This window comes from Lontra canadensis, unplaced genomic scaffold (assembly GCF_010015895.1).
Source record: "Lontra canadensis isolate GAN:19392208 unplaced genomic scaffold, GSC_riverotter_1.0 scaffold4, whole genome shotgun sequence".
Taxonomy (NCBI): domain Eukaryota; kingdom Metazoa; phylum Chordata; class Mammalia; order Carnivora; family Mustelidae; genus Lontra; species Lontra canadensis.
In genome coordinates this window covers 1,342,757-1,361,439 of record NW_022630998.1, presented here as the reverse complement: position 1 = coordinate 1,361,439, position 18,683 = coordinate 1,342,757, and the positions used below count along the sequence as shown (strand labels likewise).

General features: G+C 42.0%; 1 protein-coding gene across 4 annotated transcripts in view; it reads left to right on the top strand.

Moving 5' to 3' along the window:
* The first annotated feature begins 272 nt into the window (after positions 1-272).
* Positions 273-18,683, top strand: part of CEP120 (centrosomal protein 120) — a 79,080-nt gene continuing 60,669 nt past the window's right edge. The window contains exons 1-5 of one of the 4 annotated variants that reach the window (XM_032844373.1): positions 273-388; positions 656-733; positions 4,494-4,650; positions 6,058-6,172; positions 8,925-9,066. In XM_032844373.1, coding sequence (XP_032700264.1) covers positions 685-733; positions 4,494-4,650; positions 6,058-6,172; positions 8,925-9,066 — 463 coding nt within the window. In that variant the 5' untranslated portion in view covers positions 273-388; positions 656-684. Of the gene's footprint in view, positions 389-466; positions 734-4,493; positions 4,651-6,057; positions 6,173-8,924; positions 9,067-18,683 lie in introns of those variants that run through there. The other 3 variants (XM_032844364.1, XM_032844370.1, XM_032844367.1) reach the window with 3 other exon arrangements.

Genomic DNA, 18,683 nt, shown 5'->3' with positions numbered 1-18,683 from the left:
CAGCTTGCGTCTGGGGGTGAAAAAACAGAGAATACACCACATTCACACTCCTCGTAGGCGCACTGCAGGAAGCGTCGGCTGCAGTAGTGCGCCTGCGCAGTCCGTCCCGCCAAAGCTCCCGCCTTCCCCCGTCCCGCTAGCAGGGGGCGCTGTGAGGCAATGGCCGCGTCTTCTGCCTAGGGCTCTGGAACATAGCATAAAAGGGCAGGAGGCGAAGCGAAAGGAGGGGCGTTCTATCCGCGACTGCCCTGGTCTCTATCACCCTTTGTCCTCCCAGCTTTCCCCCGGCCCTGGGCCTGCGGGCCTGGTTGCTAGGCGGAAGCGGGGCGCGGCGGATGCCGCGGCGGCTGCCCGGGCGTTTGAAAAGCTGAAACGCAGGCGGCAAAAGGTTTTCCGGCGGCGGGCTCGCCTCTCCCTGCGGACGGGCCGGGTGGCCGAGCAACCTTTGCCTTTGCTTTCAGTCGGGGCAGGGCGAGGGCTGGGCTGGCGGCCCGGGGCCGGGTTGCCCGGCGCGCTGCAGGCGGCGGCAGGCCCGGGCCGCGGAGCGGGGTCCCGAGGTCGGGAGCCCCGGGCGGGCGGTGGGAGCCCCGCCGGGAGCCCTGCTGGTGGTCGCGGGCCTGCCGCATCTCACCCGGGTCCTTCTTCCCCCAAGCAGACCCCGCCTGCGGGTCGCGCAGCGCGACCATGGTCTCCAAGTCCGACCAACTGCTCATCGTCGTGTCCATCCTAGAAGGTGAGCGGCGCGGGGCTTGTTTCTGCTGCTGCTGCTTGCTGAGCTGTAACAGTGGCGTGCGACCGAGGCTTGGTTACCCTTAAGAATCATTGCTTTTGCTCTCCCCCCCCACCCCCGGACGTGTTCACAGATGGAGCTAGTCAGGTCTGTTAGGCGATTGATTTAAAAACCTCCCCAAGGGAGCATGAGAGCTATTAGGGATAGGTGGTATTTAGCGTGAGGAGCCGGAGCCCCAGAGAATGTAGGAAAAACGATTTCCATCAGAAGCAGCTTGTCGATGACTTTTATATGTGAGCTGAGTGTGCCTGCAAAGCACGTTCTGTTCAGCGGCCTCCCGGTGACACTGTTCGCACATTTGTGAGAACTTGGCTTCGGGTCGCGGACAGATTTCCTGCGGTCTGAAGTACTGTGGGAGGCCATTCCCTTTACAAGTCTTGGTAGGGGACTTAGGAGACTGGAGTTGTCAAGACGGTCCACCGGACGTGCCTTGAAGTTCTGTTGGTTAGATAAGTGGCATTTGTTCATCGGAGGCTCTCTGAGTGTCAGGCACTGTGCTGGGAATGGAAGGAAGCAAGATCCCTAGTCCTAAAAACTCAGGGGATAGCATGGAGAAATGTGTGTAATTCCTCAGGGCGTGGAAGAAGGAAAGACAAGCTCTGGGGACGATTTCCCAGCAGAGGTGACATTGATTTGGGTCTTAAGGGATGATGAGGTCTGCCTCAAGGAAAAAAAATGGAAGGGAGGGCTTTCCATACAAAGAGAAGAGCAAAGAGAACTTAAGGTATGGAAAAGCAAGGCATATTCTGCAAGTGCTTAAATTTCCTGTAGTTGGAGAGTAGGTGGCAGAAAGTGGGGGGCATAGAATTTGGTAGGGAGAGTGAGGACAAGTTACGCGTATTGTGACAACAGTCGTCTTGAGTGGGCCAGAGGAATGGCTGGTCGTTTTTTGTTTTTTGTTTTTTGTTTTAAACCACTAGTGCAGGTATTTCGTGAGGCCTACCACTGTTGAGGGGATGAGAGGGAATGAGTTGTAATAAGTTGTGAGACAGAAGGCTGACCAGAGACTGTAAAGTGCTGGGACCTTTTTAACTGTTCCATTACTCATTGTTAAAAGACAGAGGATTGAATTCCCCTTGTAATTTGGTTAATAAAAGCTTTTGGACTTGGTTCTTGCTCCCTGTAGCATGGCAGCAAACCAAAAATAAAAGGCACTCTCTTGTCCTTTCCAACTTGCAGGCTTCTGTCTTCTTGGGGAGATCAGATTCATCTGCAGGGCACCGTATGTTGGAATGCTTTCTAATATTAAAAATACTGGATGTGGGCCATAAACATAGGTTTTGGGGGTGAGTGGGGATGATGGCTTCAGCACTGAGAACGGTTAAGTAAGGATGGAAGAAAGTCCTTGCTGGTGGTTGGATAACCCAGGCCGATGATGGAGCAAGTGTGGTAGATAGAATGGTGGAGAGGCCTTCAGGATGCCCAGGGTCAAGGGAGGTGAACACTGAGGAATATTCTGGTAAAATAAGCTTGCGTAAGTGGAGTGAATAGACCTTGGAGGATTTTGGAAGCCAAGGAGTTTAGATGGAATGTTCTAAAAAAGAGCCCACCCATAATGCTAAACAGGAGAGCATCATTTGCAAATTTCATAGGGGCTGTGCAGGGAAGGGACCCTGGCTTTAGGGAAGTCAGTTAGGTGTTGCCACAAATATGGCTGACCCTGGAGGGTGGGCTTCCCTGCAGACTGTCTCCTTTTGTTTGTGTTTCCATGCATCCTCTCCATGTTGTTGCCTCAAGTCCAGAACCGGAGAGTCCTCACCTGCCTGGGTTCCTTCTCCATCTGCACCTTCCAAATGGTCCCCAAGTTTTGTTGGCTTTATTTTTAGAATAATACTAGGGGCTTCATGTAAACGTCTGAATGAAAATTTTTCCACTTTGCGCTCTGTTGAGGCCCTAGTAGTTATCTTTTCAGTAGTCTGTTTGGTGAATGGTTTTTTTGTTTTTGTTTTTGTTTTTTGTTTTTTGTTTTTTTTTCCTTTTCAGAGAACCTCCACTGCTCACATTACTCTCTAGGGTGATTTTTTGAAATGCAAATCTAATTGTCTTAAAATCCTTCAGTGTCCTAAAGGATAATGTCTGTACTTTTTAGAACAGGATTCATGGCCTTTTATGACACACTGCTTGCCTGCCTTTCAGTTTGCTCTCCTCTCCTGCCCTGTTCCCAGCTCTTCAGTTATATTGAGCTACCCACAGTTTCTTGACTGCACCTCTAGAAATGCCCTATATTCAAAAGAAAATGAGATTTCTACCATGAGCAAAACTGGGGCTATGTACTGGATGCTAAGAATGAAAAAGACAAGGTTTCTGTTCTCTAAGTATTGTCTTTGGAAGGAGGTAGGTACTGGTTCCTTCTAGTACATATTCTCTGTTGTCAGCCCAGTTGGAACTTATAGTTAGGGTAGAGGGACTGAAAATAAAGGTTTTTGTTGTTTTGTTTCTCTTTTTTGTTTTTTTTTTTAAAGATTTTATTTGTTTATTTGACAGAGATCACAAGTAGGCAGAGAGAGAGGAAGGGAAGCAGGCTCCCCGCTGAGCAGAGCGCCCGATTCGGAACTCGATCCCAGGACCCTGAGATCATTACCCGAGCTGAAGGCAGAGGCTTTAACCCACTGAGCCACCCAGGCATCCCTGTTTTTGCTTTTGATACCGATGAATTTCATTTGGGGAAGGTGGTGATCTTTTAGAGCAGCTCAAAATGATGTCCAGAGAGCGGCCTCTGTGATAGCTGGTTGGGAGAGCCATATGCTATGTGGTAGGACTGCTAAGTGGGGAGTTTTAAATGGGAGCTTCAGGTGGAAGGTCACAGGATGGCGATCGAGATTTCTCTGAGACCTTGCATATGAAGTAGTTTGTGCCAGGGTGAGTAGCAGCTGGGATGTATTTATTTAATAGGCGTCAGTGCTTGTCTCACCAAACTTGTAAACAGGTGGACGATAAGATTCTTGTGCTTTAGTTCTTCACCTTCCTGTTTGCAGTGTCTTCAGTTTGTTTCTCTCCCCTAGACCCTCAATTCCTTGAGGGCAAGTACCATTTCACTCCTTTTGCTGGACGTGCTGGGCCTTCAGTAACCAGTGAAAGAACAGAGTCAGGCAGTACCAAATTCAATCATTTACAAAATTGTCCTTGAGATTGGAATGAATGAATGAATACATGTGACTGCTTTTCTCTCGCTGATTTGCTGAGTATTCTCAACCATGTTAAGAGGTAAATTAACATGAAGGTTGATGGGTGATTGCTTATTTGATTATTTCCTGACTCTCTGGATGACTTCACTGTTCTATATTAATAGCCAGTATAGTAATATCTAAAATTGGCGGAATCACATTTTTAATTGTTTAATTCTAAATGTCACTGAGATCATTGCTGCTCCAGGGGTGAACCAAGGACGACAGCATTGACATCACATGGGAAATGCAGCCTCTCAGGCCCATCCTAGACCTAGTGAACCAGAATCTATATTTTAACAGGGTCCCCAGATGATTCATGCATGTTAACCTTTGAGAAGCTCTAATTTACAACTTGTAGTCTTCAGTTCGATCCCTTTCTTAAGGATCATGAATTTGTACGTGTGAGTACGTGTTAGTAGGTAGGTAGTGGAATATGTTAAGTCAACCTGATGCAGATGAGTTTTTAAACCACGTGCTAAAAGATGATGTTTGATTTTTGTATGCTCTTGATTCAACTGTGTGGTCTTTTATTCCAGGTCGCCATTTCCCCAAGCGTCCAAAGCATCTGCTTGTAGTGGAGGCAAAGTTTGATGGAGAGCAGTTGGCTACTGACCCTGTGGGGCACACCGACCAGCCAGAATTTGCTACCGAGTTAGCCTGGGAGATCGACAGGAAAGCCCTCCATCAGCACAGGTGACTCTTACTGTCCGTTCCTTCTGCTCTGTTTCTCTGGGCTCCTAGAGGTGAATAAATTCTTATCTTATTATAGTAACAATGATAATAATGTATGTTTAGTGCTTTCATCACGTGCCAGGAGATTTTTCAGAGTACTTGGCAGTGATAATTCACTTGAGCATTGGAAAAACCTATGAGGCGGGTGTTAGGATTTACCGCTAGTTCAGATGAGAAAACTGAGGCCCAAGAAGGGAAGTCACTTGTCATCTCTCAGTCAGGTGGATAGCACTAGAGCCCAGCCACTTGAGCTCTGGAGGGTACCTTTCTAACCTCTGCACCTCGCTACCCCCCCCCACCCCCCCAGCTGCCCCCTGATGTCTGAGAGAATAGATACTGTAGAAGGGAAGTGGCTATTCTAGAAGGGCTGTGATGATGCTTACCCAGTATTAAATAAGGGTTGGAATTCCTTGTAATTTCTGTCACTTCATTTATTATACACTTGACCTGGTTTGCCAACGATTTATAGAGATATGTATGTAGTAATTACAGAAGAGACTCTTTCTAGTTAGTTTTATACTTGATTTTATTTATTTATTTATTTATTTTTATACTTGATTTTAGACATAAGAACACTTGGTATCCGTACATAAAACATAAAACAGGCTTAAAGTTAGAATGTCTTATTTCATGGACCCAGATGATTAGAAATAGGCAAGAGGACAGATACTTATATTTTATAAGACATGAAAAGTATTTTTTGTTGTTTTTTTTTTGTTTTTCTGGGAAACACAAAATCACTTCATTCATTGCTGTGACTTAGGACTAGAGCAAATAAAATAGCAAAGTTAAAAAATGAATGTCAGGAGAAATTTTTTTCCTATGGCTAAATGAGTCCATGGATTTGTTTGGGGCATGTGAAAGGGTAATCAGTTCTTGGAGAAGATCAGAATTGTGTTTTCAGTGACTTCTGGAATAGTTTGTGATTTTTATGGCAGTTAATTCCTAAGGTCTTTTCATTATTTTAGTCACAAAAAGAGCTTTAAGCATATACATATATTTGTAGTTTTATGTGTGTATGTGACAGTAGAAGGAAAACATTTTGAAATCAGTCTTGAGGATTCATGGTAGTTTTTTACTTGAAAAGAGTTCTGTATATTACAGAAGCTTGAAAAACACTGCCCTAGACCATCTCCAATGAGAGAGACCAAGATTTTTGACGTGGTTTGAATATTACTTGGTATAAAGATAAATAGGCATAATTAATCATTGATGTCAGTTGGATTTTTCAGAAAATACAGTGTTCTGTTATTCAACAAAATTATAATATACTTTATAGTAGTGACCAGCTTTTTCGAAGCTAACAGAACATCAGTTCAGAATTAAGCAGGAGCTACGTTATCTCTAATGTGAGTTGTTACCTTACAGGTTGCAGCGTACGCCTATCAAACTGCAGTGTTTTGCCTTGGATCCTGTATCTTCAGCCAAGGAGACTATAGGTTACATTGTTCTAGACTTAAGAACTGCTCAAGAAACAAAGCAGGTAGTAGCCTTTGGATGTTTTCTTACTGATTCTGTTAGTTGACGGTTTTTAGTAGATACCAGATTGCTGAAAAGGCTGTGGAATAATGGACCTGAAAGGTTGGGGGAAGGGGAGGGTGGAGACAGTAGGGCACTTCTCAGGTTTCTGTCCCTTTGACCTAGAACTGTGTTTCTCAAAGAATGTTCTCTCTGAGCTCAAACATGTGGTCATGTTGCTGTTACCTGGAGCATTCACCTGCCAAGCTCTGCTTTTAGTGGTACTCCTCCTGTAGTGGTGACCCCTTCAGTGAGTGCTCCCTATTCCTCTTCCAGGCGTGCAGCCTAGAAGGCCAGGAGTCTTCCTCCACCCCTCCCTCTTCAACCTCTGCAGCCTTTTCCATTTGGTTTCAGGCCTCCAGCTGCCCCTTCCTGATTCAGGTACTCTTCTCCATTCTTACCATGGCCGTTGTGGCCGAAGCCACCATGATTTTCTAACGTGGCTGTGGTGGTAGCCTTCTGATCGCATTCTCTGTGTCCTGCTCCTTGCGTTCCTCCTGGAGCTGTCAGAGCACGTGAACTTCCTGGAGCGCTCTCAGATGACTGAAACAGCTCCCCCCACCCCGCCTTCACCACACATACACACACACACACACACACACACACACACGGAAAAAGAATTCAGGGTCTTGATTCCTAGCTCAGTGCTTTCTGTTACTGAAAATGTCTTTCTTCCATCTTCTTAAAATCTCTTGTCACTGACTTGGGAAGTGCTTCCTTTCAACTTTTGTTAATAACCTTCTTTTGTCACAACTCTCTTAAGAAGGTAAATACACACACACACTTGTCTTTTGAAGTCTTTTATTTTTTATTTATTTATTTTTTTAAGATTTTATTTATTTATTTGGCAGACCGAGATCACAGGTAGGCAGAGAGGCAGGCAGAGAGAGAGGAGGAAGCAGGCCCCCCGCTGAGCAGAGAGCCCAACGTGGGGCTCGATCCCAGGACCCCAGTCCGGGATCATGACCTGAGCCGAAGGCAGAGGCTTTAACCCACTGAGCCACCCAGGCCCGCAAAGACCTTTATTCTTGATTGGAATCCTAAATTAGGATTCTGTGAAGAAAATGGATCTGTTACCAACATTTTTGCTGTGGTAGTCATGATATTTACAAATGGGCCAGTTAGCTTAGCCCGAATTTGGAATCCTTGAGAAGAAACTGAAATTTTAAAATGTTTTAAAAAAGAATCTGTCTCGGGCGCCTGGGTGGCCCAGTTGGTTGAGCGACTGCCTTGGGCTCAGGTCATGATCCCAGACTTCCAGGATCGAGTCCCGCATCGGGCTTCCAGCTCCTTGGGGAGTCCCTTCTCCCTCTGACCTTCTCCTCTCTCATGCTCTTCTCTCACTCATTCTCTCTCAAAGAAATAAAATCTTTAAAAAAAAAAAAAAAAGAATCTGTCTCTCCTTTCTCTTTCGATACTCCTTCTCAGTTCTTTGTATCCAGTTCTGAAAAAAGTTTTCTCTCTCAAGTCTTAGCCCTGCAACCATGATTGTGCCCCTGATGTTTTACTTAACTAGCTTTACTACTTGATCTAGACACTTGTGCAGTGACTTTGGTTACAGAGAAAGTGAATTCTCTTAGGGGGAGGATACCTGAGAGGAGGTCATGCCCGTAAATGCTCTTGGCATTCTCTCCTCCCCCACCCCGGCCCCACTCCTGGTCCTATAGGACACTTTGTCCTCATAGTGATTTTTTATCTCTATCAATGTTAAAGAGAAATGTTTCAGAAGTAAGAGTTTTAGGAAACCCGGATGTTGTCTTGCTTATTCTCTTCTGTTTATTAGCAGAAATATTTGAATTGGTGAGTAGAATATATGAAGTTCAAAATAAATTGATTGTCCATAAATGAACATCCACACAGAAAAAAACAGATTTGTTATTCTAAGTTATGTAACAGAAAAATAGGTCATAAATTTTGAGTTGCTGAAACTCTTTCCTCAGGCTCATACTTAAAATGATGAAATATCTATCATAAAAAATACAGCACAAGACTCCTGAGTTTCTTTGCTTTTAACAAACCTTGGGTGTGGATTTTTTAAAGGCTGTGGCCTAGTTAGTCCTCTTTTATGGGTCACATGTAACTTGATACACAGCAGCAGCTTTTGCTTTTGATCTGTAAAAGCACCGGCTTCTATGGCTTTATGTAATGGTGGTCAAAGTAGGAGCGCCTTTCCGTGAACCACAGTGGTGCCCCTGCAGGAATGAAGCAGGAGGTCCTGGGCCATGATGGCGCTGGCTGACTTGAGTTATAGACTGCTCACCAGTACTAGAATAATCAAGGATCCTTGATTCTCTGAGAAAGACTTTGTGTTTCCATCAAGTGCATGGTTTGTAACCCAGCCCTCTGCCTCAGGTCTCTGCTTTAGTATTGTGTTAGTGTTTTTTGTTACCACTAGCTTTCCTTTTCCCTCATTTGATACATGCAGAATGAAGCAGAGAGGGGGTCAGGCAGCAGAGGTATGCCAGAGAAAATGAAAAATGAGGGTTTAGGGAAATGGGAAATTGGTAGTCGAAACTACTTATTTTTTTTCCAAGAGGAAGTTCAGTTAGCTTCCCAAGCAGGATTAAAGTCTTTGGAGGAAAATGAAAAATATTTTAAAAGAGGACAAAGTACTGCGGAAGGACAGGGGATATATTAGGAACCTAATAGAATGCTGCCTACTCTCGTTGATTACCTATTAATGATTAAGGTGGTTTTGTTGTTTGTTTACTCTCCAGGCTCCAAAATGGTACCAGTTGTTGAGCAATAAATACACCAAGTTCAAGACTGAGATACAGATAGGCATTGCTTTGGAAACAGATACAAAGGCCCCAGTGGATAGTTTTAAAGCCAAAGGAGCCCCCCCTCGAGATGGAAAAGGTTTGTGCATCATCTCTACAGTCATTCTCCAAAAAGTTGTAACTGGGGACTGGGACTTGAGGAATGGTGAGTGGCATGATAGGAAAACACACTCGGGAGTGGACTGATTTTACTGTAGTGCATCACACACTTTTTGAGATTGCTAAACATGCAACTCTTGCTGCTCTAAGCTCTTGTTTACAAAACCAAGAAATAGAACAAGAGTTTCTTTTATGTGGTCTATAACAGAAGAAAGCAGAATTTTGTTTTCTTAAAAATCGATAGGAAAATTTTCTCCTAGGATGAGTGTAGGAAAGCCAAAAACACACACTGTTCTCTTTTCCCTCACCTATTAATCGCACCTTCATATTTTTTTTAACTAAATAAACTCTTTCTTATAGAGCATTTTGAGGTTCACAGCAAATTGAGTGTAAATTCAGAGTGTTGCCGCATTCCCTGATCTCCCTGTCACGCAGCCCCCCGCTGTCACCATCCCTCACCAGAGGGGAACACTTGGTAAAATTGATGAACCAACATTAACAATCACCCAAAGTCCATAGTTGATACTAGGATTTACTTACGGTGTTTGTATTACAGTCTATGAGTTTAGGCAAATGTGTAATGACACCCATCTGCAATTGTAGTATCCTACAGAAGACTTTCACTGCTCTAAAAATTGTCTGCTCTGCTTCTCCCTCCTGCCAAACTGGCAAACACTGTTGTTTTGTTTTGTTTAATTGTAGGATAGTTGACATAAATGTCCTATTAGTTTCAAGTGTACAATACAGTGGTTTGACAAGTCTGTTCCTTACACTGTGCTCGTAAGTGTAGAAACCCTCTGTCGCCATACAAGCCTATTTCAATCCCATCACTGTATTCCCTGTGCTGTTCCTTTTGTCCCCACGACTGACTCGTGCCATAACTGGAAGCCTGTACCTCCCACTCTCCTTAATGCAGTTTGCCCTCCCCTCCCCCTGGCAGCCATCAGTTTTGTTCTCTGTGTATTTATAGATACGATTCTGCTAGGAATATATTTTGCATCATCTGCTGACAAAGACTGTTTTATGTCTGTACTCCCGCTCAGCATGCCTTTGTTTCCTTTGTTTATCTTACCTTATTAGCCGGGACTTGCAGTATGATGCGAAGAAACACTGAGGAAAGGGGATATCCTTACCTTGTTCCTGTAGGTTTTTTTGTGGACATTTTTCATCAAATTAAGGAAGTTCCTCTCTATTTGTAGTTTGCTTAGGGTTTTTTATCAGTACTGAGTGTTGGATTTTGTCACGTGTTTTTTCTGCATCTTTTGATGCCATCGTGTGGTTTCTTTAGCCTGGTGATGTGAGGGATCAGAGTAACAGATTTTCCAGTGTTGAACTAGCTTTGTATACCTGAGCAAAATCACATTTGGTTGTGGTTCATATTTCTTTCTTTCTTTTTTTTTTTTTTAACTATTTTTATTAACATATAATGTATTATTTGCCCCAGGGTACAAGTCTGTGAATCATCAGGCTTACACATTTCACAGCACTCACCATAGCATATACCCTCCCGAATGACCATAACCCCATCACTCTATCCCTACCCCCACCCCCCCAGCAACCCTCAGTTTGTTTTGTGAGATTAAGAGTCTCTTATGGTTTGTCTCCCTCCAGATCCCATCTTGTTTCATTTTTTCCTTCCCTATCCCCCACAAGCCCCCCCGCCTCTCAAATTCTTCATATCAGAGAGATCATACGGTAATTAACTTTCTCAGATTGACTTATTTTCGTTCAGCATAATACCTTCTAGTTCCATCCATGTCATTGCAAATAGCAGGATTTCATTTCTTTTGATGGCTGCATAGTATTCCATTGTATATATATACCACATCTTTTTATCCATTCATCTGTTGATGGACATCTAGGCTCTTTCCATCGTTTGGCTGTTGTGGACATTGCTGCTATAAACATTCAGGTGCATTTGCCTCTTCGGATCACTACATTTGTATCCTTAGGGTAAATACCCAGTAGTGTGATTGCTGGGTCATAGGGTAGCTCTGTTTTCAACTTTTTGAGGAACCTCCATGCTGTTTTCCAGAGTGGCTGCACCAGCTTGCATTCCCACCAACAGTGTAGGAGGGTTCCCCTTTCTCCGCATCCTCTCCAACATGTCTTTTCCTGACTGGTTAATGTTAGCCATTCTGACTGGTGTGAGGTGGTATCTCACTATGATTTTGATTTGTATTTCCCTGATGCTCAGTGAAGTGGAGCACTTTTTCATGTGTCTGTTGGCCATCTGGATGTCTTCTTTGCAGAAATACCTGTTCATGTCTTCTGCCCATTTCTTGATTGGATTATTTGTTCTTTGGGTATTGAGTTTGATAAGTTCTTTATAGATTTTCGATATTAGCCCTTTATCTCCTATGTCATTTGCAAATATCTTCTCCATTCTGTCAGTTGTCTTTTGGTTTTGTTGACTGTTTCCTTCACTGTGCAAAAGCTTATGATCTCGATGAAGTCCCACTAGTTCATTTTTGCCCTTGCTTCCCTTGCCTTTGGTGATGTTTCTGGGAAGTAGTTGCTGTGACTGAGGTCAAAGAGGTTGCTGCCTCTGTTCTTCTCAAGGATTTTGATGGATTCCTGTCTCACATTGAGGTCTTTCATCCATTTAGAATCTATTTTTGTGTGTGGTGTAAGGAGATGGTCTAGTTTCATTCTTCTGCATGTGGCTGTCCAATTTTCCCAACACCATTTGTTGAAGAGACTGTCTTTTTTCCATTGGACATTCTTTGCTGCTTTGTTGAAGATTAGTTGATCATAGAGTTGAGGGTCCATTTTGGGGCTCTTTCTTCCATTGATGATCTATGTCTGTTTTTGTGCCAGTACCATACTGTTTTGATGGTTACAGCTTTGTAATAGAGCTTGAAGTCTGGAATTGTGATGCCACCAACTTTGGTTTTCTTTTTCAACATTCCTTTGGCTATTTGGGGTCTTTTCTGGTTCCATATAAATTTTAGGATTATTTGTTTCACTTCTTTCAAAAAAAATTGATGGTATTTTGATAGGGATTGTGTTAAATGTGTAGATTGGTTTAGCTAGCATAGATATTTTCACAGTATTTGTTCTTCCAATCCATGACCATGGATTCCATTTCCTTGTGTCTTCCTCAGTTTCTTTCATGAGTATTTTATAGTTTTCTGTGTACAGATTCTTTGCCTCTTTGGTTAGGTTTATTCCTAGGCATCTTCTGATTTTGGGTGTAATTGTAAATGGGATTGACTCAATTTCTCTTTCTTCTGTCTTGCTGTTGGTGTATAGAAATGCAACTGATTTCTATGCATTGATTTTATATCCTGACACTCTCCTGAATTCCTGTATGAGTTCTAGCATTTTTGGAGTGGAGTCTTGGGTTTTCCACATAAAATATAATATCATCTGCAAAGAGTGAGAGTTTGATTTCTTTGCCGATTCGGATGCCTTTTATTTTTTTTTGTTGTCTGATTGCCGAGGCTAGGACTTCTAGTACTGTGTTGAATAGCAGTGGTGATAGTGGACATCCCTGCTGTGTTCCTGACCTGGGGGAAAACAGAGCTTTCCCCCATTGAGAATGATATTCGCTGTGGGTTTTTCATAGATGGCTTTGATGATATTGAGGTATGTACCCTCTCCCTACATTTTGAAGAGTTTCGATCAAGAAAGGATGCTGTACTTTGTGAAATGCTTTTTCAGCATCTGTTGAGAGTATTCTATGGTTCTTGTTCTTTCTTTAAATAATGTATTGTATCACACTGATTGATTTGCAGATGTTGAACCAACCTTGCAGCCCAGGAATAAATCCCACTTGGTCCTGGTGAATAATCCTTTTATTTTTTTATTTTATTTTTATTATTTTTTTTAAAGATTTTATTTATTTGACAGACAAGTAGGCAGAGGGAGAGATGAGGAGGAAGGCTCCCAGCTGAGCAGAGAGCCTGATGCGGGGCTCGATCCCAGGACCCTGGGATCATGACCTGAGCCGAAGGCAGAGGCTTTAACCCACTGAGCCACCCAGGCGCCCCCTTGAATAATCCTTTTAATGTACTGTTGGATCCTAATTGGCTAGTATTATGGTGAGAATTTTCACATCCGTGTTCATCAAGAATATTGGTCTGTAATTCTCCTTTTTGATGGGGTCTTTGTCTGGTTTTGGGATCACGGTAATGCTGGCCTCATAAAATGCGTTTGGAAGTTTTCCTTCCATTTTTTTTTTTAAACAGTTTCAGGAGAATAGGTATTAATTCTTCTTTAAATGTTTGATAGAATTCCCCTGGGAAGCCTTCTAGCCCTGGGCTCTTGTTTTTTGGGGGATTTTTGATGATTGCTTCAATCTCCTTACTGGTTATGGGTCTGTTCAGGTTTTCTATTTCTTCCTGGTTCAAGTTTGGTAATTTATATGTCTCTAGGAATGCATCCATTTCTTCCAGATTGTGAAACTTGCTGGTATATAGTTGCTTATAGTATGTTCTTATAGTTGTTTGTATTTCTTTGCTGTTGGTTATGATCTCTCCTCTTTCATTCATGATTTTACTAATTGGGGTCCTTTCTCTTTTCTTTTTGATAAGTCTGGCCAGGGGTTTATCAATCTTATTCTTTTGAAGAAGCAGCTCCTAGTTTCATTGATTTGTTCTACTGTACTTTTGGTTTCTATTTCATTGATTTCTGGTCTGATCTTTATGATTTCTCTTCTCCTGCTGGTTTTAGGCTTTCCTGGCTGTTCTTTCTCCAGCTCCTTTAGGTGTAGGTTAGGTTGTATACTTGAGACCTTTCTTGTTTCTTAAGAAAGGCTTGTATCACTATATACTTTCCTCTTAGGACCGTTTTTGCTGTGTCGCCAAGATTTTGAACAGTTGTGTTTTCATTTTCATTTGTTTCCATGAATTTTTTCAATTCTTCTTTAATTTCCTGGTTGACTCATTCATTCTTTAGTAGGATGCTCTTTAGCCACCATGTATTTGAGTTCTTTCCAACTTTCTCTTGTAATTGAGTTCTAGCTTCAGAGCACTGTGGTCTGAAAATATGCAGGGAATGATCCCAATCTTTTGGTACCAATTGAGTCCTGATTTGTGGCCCAGGAAGTGATCTGTTCTGGAGAATGTTCCATGTGGACTAGAGAAGAATGTGTATTCTGTTGCTTTGGGATGGAATGTTCTGAATATATCTCTGATGTCCATCTGGTCCAATGTGTCATTTAAAGCCTTTATTTCCTTGTTGATCTTTTGCTTAGATGATCTGCCCATTTCATTGAGGGGGTGTTAAAGTCCCCCCTATAATACTATTATAGTATTATTGTCAATGGGTTTCTTTGATTTTGTTATTAATTGGTTTATATAATAGGCTGCTCCCATGTTAGGGGCATAAATATTTAAAATTGTTAGATCTTGTTGGACAGACCCTTTGAGTATGATATAGTGTCCTTCCTTATCTCTTATTATTGTCTTTGGCTTAAAATCTAATTTATCTGATAGAAGGATTGCCATCTCAGAAAGAAAACTATATCCGGCTAGGCTATCATTGAAAATAGAAGGAGGGGGCGCTTGGGTGGCGCAGTGGGTTAAAGCTTTTTTTTTTGATGTCCATTAGCATGGTAAATTGTTTTCCACCCCCTCACTTTAAATCTAGAGGTGTCTTTGGGTCTAAAAATGAGTTTCTTGTAGACAGTATATTGATGGGTCTTGTTTTTTTATCCATTCTGATACCCTGTGTCTTTTGATTCCGGCATTTAGCCTATTTCCATTCAGGGTAACTGTTGAGAGATATGAATTTTAGTGCCATTGTATTGCCTGTAAGGTGACTGTTACTGTATATTGTCTTTGTTCCTTTCTGGTCTACTACTTTTAGGCTTTCTCCTCGTTTAGAGGACCCCTTTCAATATTTCCTGTAGGGCTAGTTTGGTGTTTGCAAATTCTTTTAATTTTTATTTGTCCTGGAAGCTTTTTATCTCTCCTTCTATTTTCTTTTCTTTTTTTTTTTTTTTAGGATTTTATTTATTTATTTGACAGACAGAGATCACAAGTAGGCAGAGAGGCAGGCAGAGAGAGAGGGGGAAGCAGGCTCCCTGCGGAGCAGCCTGATGTGGGGCTTGATCCCAGGATCCCGGGATCATGACCCAAGCCGAAGGCAGAGGCTTTAACCCACTGCGCCACCCAAGCGGCCCCTCCTTCTATTTTCAATGACAGCCTAGCTGGATATAGTTTTCTTGGCTGTATATTTTTTTCGTTTAATGCTCTGAATGTATCATGCCAGTCCTTTCTGGCCTGCCAGGTCTGTGTGGATAGGTCTGCTGCCAATCCAATAATTCTGCCATTGTATGTTACAGACCTCATGTCCTGAGCTGCTTTCAGGATTTTTCTCTTTGTCACTAAGACTTATAAGTTTTGCTATTAGAGGACGAGCTGTGGACCTATTTTTAGAGGGGTTCTCTGTGCTTCCTGGATTTTGATGCTTGTTCCCTTTGCCATATTAGGGAAATTCTCTACTATAATTTGCTCCAATATACCTTCTGCCCCTCTCTTTCTTTCTTCATCTGGAATTTCAATTATTCTAATATTCTAATATTGTTTCATCTTATGGTATCACTTATCTTTCAAATTTTCTCCTTGTGGGCCAGTAGTTGTTTGTCTCTCTTGTGCTCAGCTTCTTTATTCTCCATCATTTGGTCTTCGATATCACTAATTCTCTCTTCTGCCTCATTTATTCTAGCAGTAAGAGCCTCCATTTTTTATTGCACCTCATTAATAGCTTTTTTGATTTCGACTTGGTTAGATTTTAGTTCTTTTATTTTTCCAGAAAGGGATTTTATTTCTGCAGAAAGGGATTCTCTAATATCTTCCATGCCTTTTTCGAACCTAGCTAGCACCTTAATAATTGTCATTCTGAACTCTAGTTCTGACATATTACCAATGTCTGTATTGATTAGGTCCCTAGCCGTCAGTACTGCCTCTTGTTCTTCTTTGGTTCTTGTTCTGTGGTGAGTTTTTCCACCTCATCATTTTATCCAGATAGGAATAGATGAATGAGAACTAAATATTAAAAGGGGTGGGAAAGACCCCAGAATTGTATATGCTAACCAAATCAGAAGAGACCTGAAACCAGGGGGAGAAGAAAGGGGAAAATAATTTAAAATTAAAAAATAAAAAATAATTGCATATTAGACTGGTGAGTAGAATAGGGCCACCCACTTGATTTAGAGTGTATTCTGGTCTCTTAGAAGAAACTACCTCCCGGTCGCCTGGGTGGCTTAGTGGGTTAAAGCCTCTGCCTTTGGCTCAGGTCATAATCCCTGGGTCCCTAATGATGATGACCATTTTTTCATGTGTCCATTAACCATTCGCATGTTTTCTTTGGAGAAGCATCTGTTCATGTCTTCTGCCCATTTTTTGATGTGATTATCTGTTTTGTGTGTGTTGAGTTTGAGAAGTTCTTTATAGATCTTGGATATCAGCCCTTTGTCTTTAGTGTCATTTGTGAGTATCTTCTCCCATTCCATGGGTTGCCTCTTTCTTTTGTTGATTGTTTCCTTTGCTGTGCAGAAACTTTTGATGATAAAGTCCCAAAATTTGTGCTTTTGCTTGCCTTTTTTTTTTTTTTTTGTTTGCTTTGCCTTTGGGGACATGTCTTGAAAGAAGTTGCTGTGGCTGATGTCGAAGAGGTTACTGCCTATGTTCTCCTCTAGGATTTTGATAATTTCCTGCCTCACATTGAGGTCTTCCATTTTGAGTTTATCTTTGTGTATGGTTTAAGAGAATGGTCGATTTCATTCTTCTATACCTAGCCATCCAATTTTCCCAGCACCATTTATTGAAGAGACTGTCTTTTTTCCACTGGATGTTTTCTCCTGCTTTGTCGAAGATCATTTGACATAGACTTGTGGGTCCATATCTGGACTCTCTACTCTCTGCCACTGGTCTATGTCTGTTTTTGTGCTACTGCCATGTTGTCTTGGTCACAGCTTTGTAGTAAAGCTTGAAATCAGGCAATGTGATGCCCCCAGTTTTGCTTTTCTTTTTTCAACATTTCCTTAGCAATTCGGGGTCTCTTCTGGTTCCATACACATTTTAGGATTGTTTGTTCCAGCTCTTTGAAAAATGCCGGTGAAATTTTGACCGGGATGACATTGAAAGTATAGATGGCTCTAGGCTGTATAGACATTTTAACAATGTTTATTCTTCTGATCCATGAGCATGGAATGCTCTTCCATCTTTCTAAGTCTTTAATTTCCTTTGTGAGTGTTCTGCAGTTCCTCGAGTATATGTCCTGTACTTTGTTGGTTAGGTTTATTCCCAGGTATCTTATGGTTCTTGGTGCTATAGTAAATGGAATTGATTCTCTAATTTCCCTTTCTGTATTTTCATTGTTAGTGTATAAGAAAGCAACTGATTTCTGTGGATTGATTTTGTATCCTGCCACATTACTGAATTGCTATATGAGTTCTAGTAGTTTGGAGGTGGAATCTTTGGGTTTTCCATATAAAGTATCCTGTCATCTGCGAAGAGAGAGAGTTTGACTACTTTGCCAATTTGAACACCTTTTATTTCTTTTTGTTGTCTGATTGCTGTTGCTAGGACTTCTAGTGCTATGTTGGACAACAGTCGCGTGAGTGGACATCCTTGTCATGTTCCTGATCTCAAGGTGAAGGCTGTCAGCTTTCCCCCATTGAGGAGGATATTCACTGTGGGTTTTTCATAGATAGATTTTATGAAGTCAAGGAATGTTTCATCTATCCTTACACTTTGAAGCATTTTATTTATTTTATTTTTTAAAAGATTTTATTTATTTATTTGACAGAGATCACAGGTAGGCAGAGAGGCAGGCAGAGAGAGAGGAAGGGAAGCAGGCTCCTTGCGGAGCAGAGAGCCCGATGTGGGGCTCTATCCCAGGACCCTGAGATCACGACCTGAGCCGAAGGCAGAGGCTTTAACCCACTGAGCCACCCAGGTGCCCCAGATAATCTTTTCAATGTACTGTTGGGTCCTTTTAGCTAGGATCTTGTTGAGAACCTTGGCATCTGTATTCATCAGGCATATTGGTTTGAAATTCTCCTCTTTGATGGGATCTCTGCCTGGTGTGGGGATCAGGGTAATGCTGGCTTCATAAAGAGTCTGGAAGTTTTCCTTCTGTTTCTGTTTTTTTTGAAACAGGTTCAGGAGAATAGGATTGTTTCTTCTTTGAATGTTTGGTAGAATTCTCGGAATCTGTCAGGTCCTGGACTCTTGTATTTGGGCAGGTTTTTAATCATAGCTTCAATCTCGTTTCTAGATACTGGTCTATTCAGGTTGTCTGTTTCTTCCTGATTCAGTTTTGGGAGTTTATAGGTTTCCAGGAATGCATCCATTTCGTCTGGGTTGCTTAACATACTGGCATATAGCTGTTCATAATAATTTCTGATGATTATTTCTATTTCCTTGGTATTAGTCAATGATCTCTCCCTTTTCATTCATAATTTTATTAATTTGGGTCCTTCTCTCTTTTCTTTTGGATTCATTTGTCCAGTGGTTTATCGATCTTATTGATTCTTTCAAAAAACCAACTTCCAGTTTCATTGATGTATCTGTTGTATCTCTAGTTTCTATCTCACTAATCTCTGCTCTAATCTTGATTATTTCCCTTCTTGTGTGTGTGGTT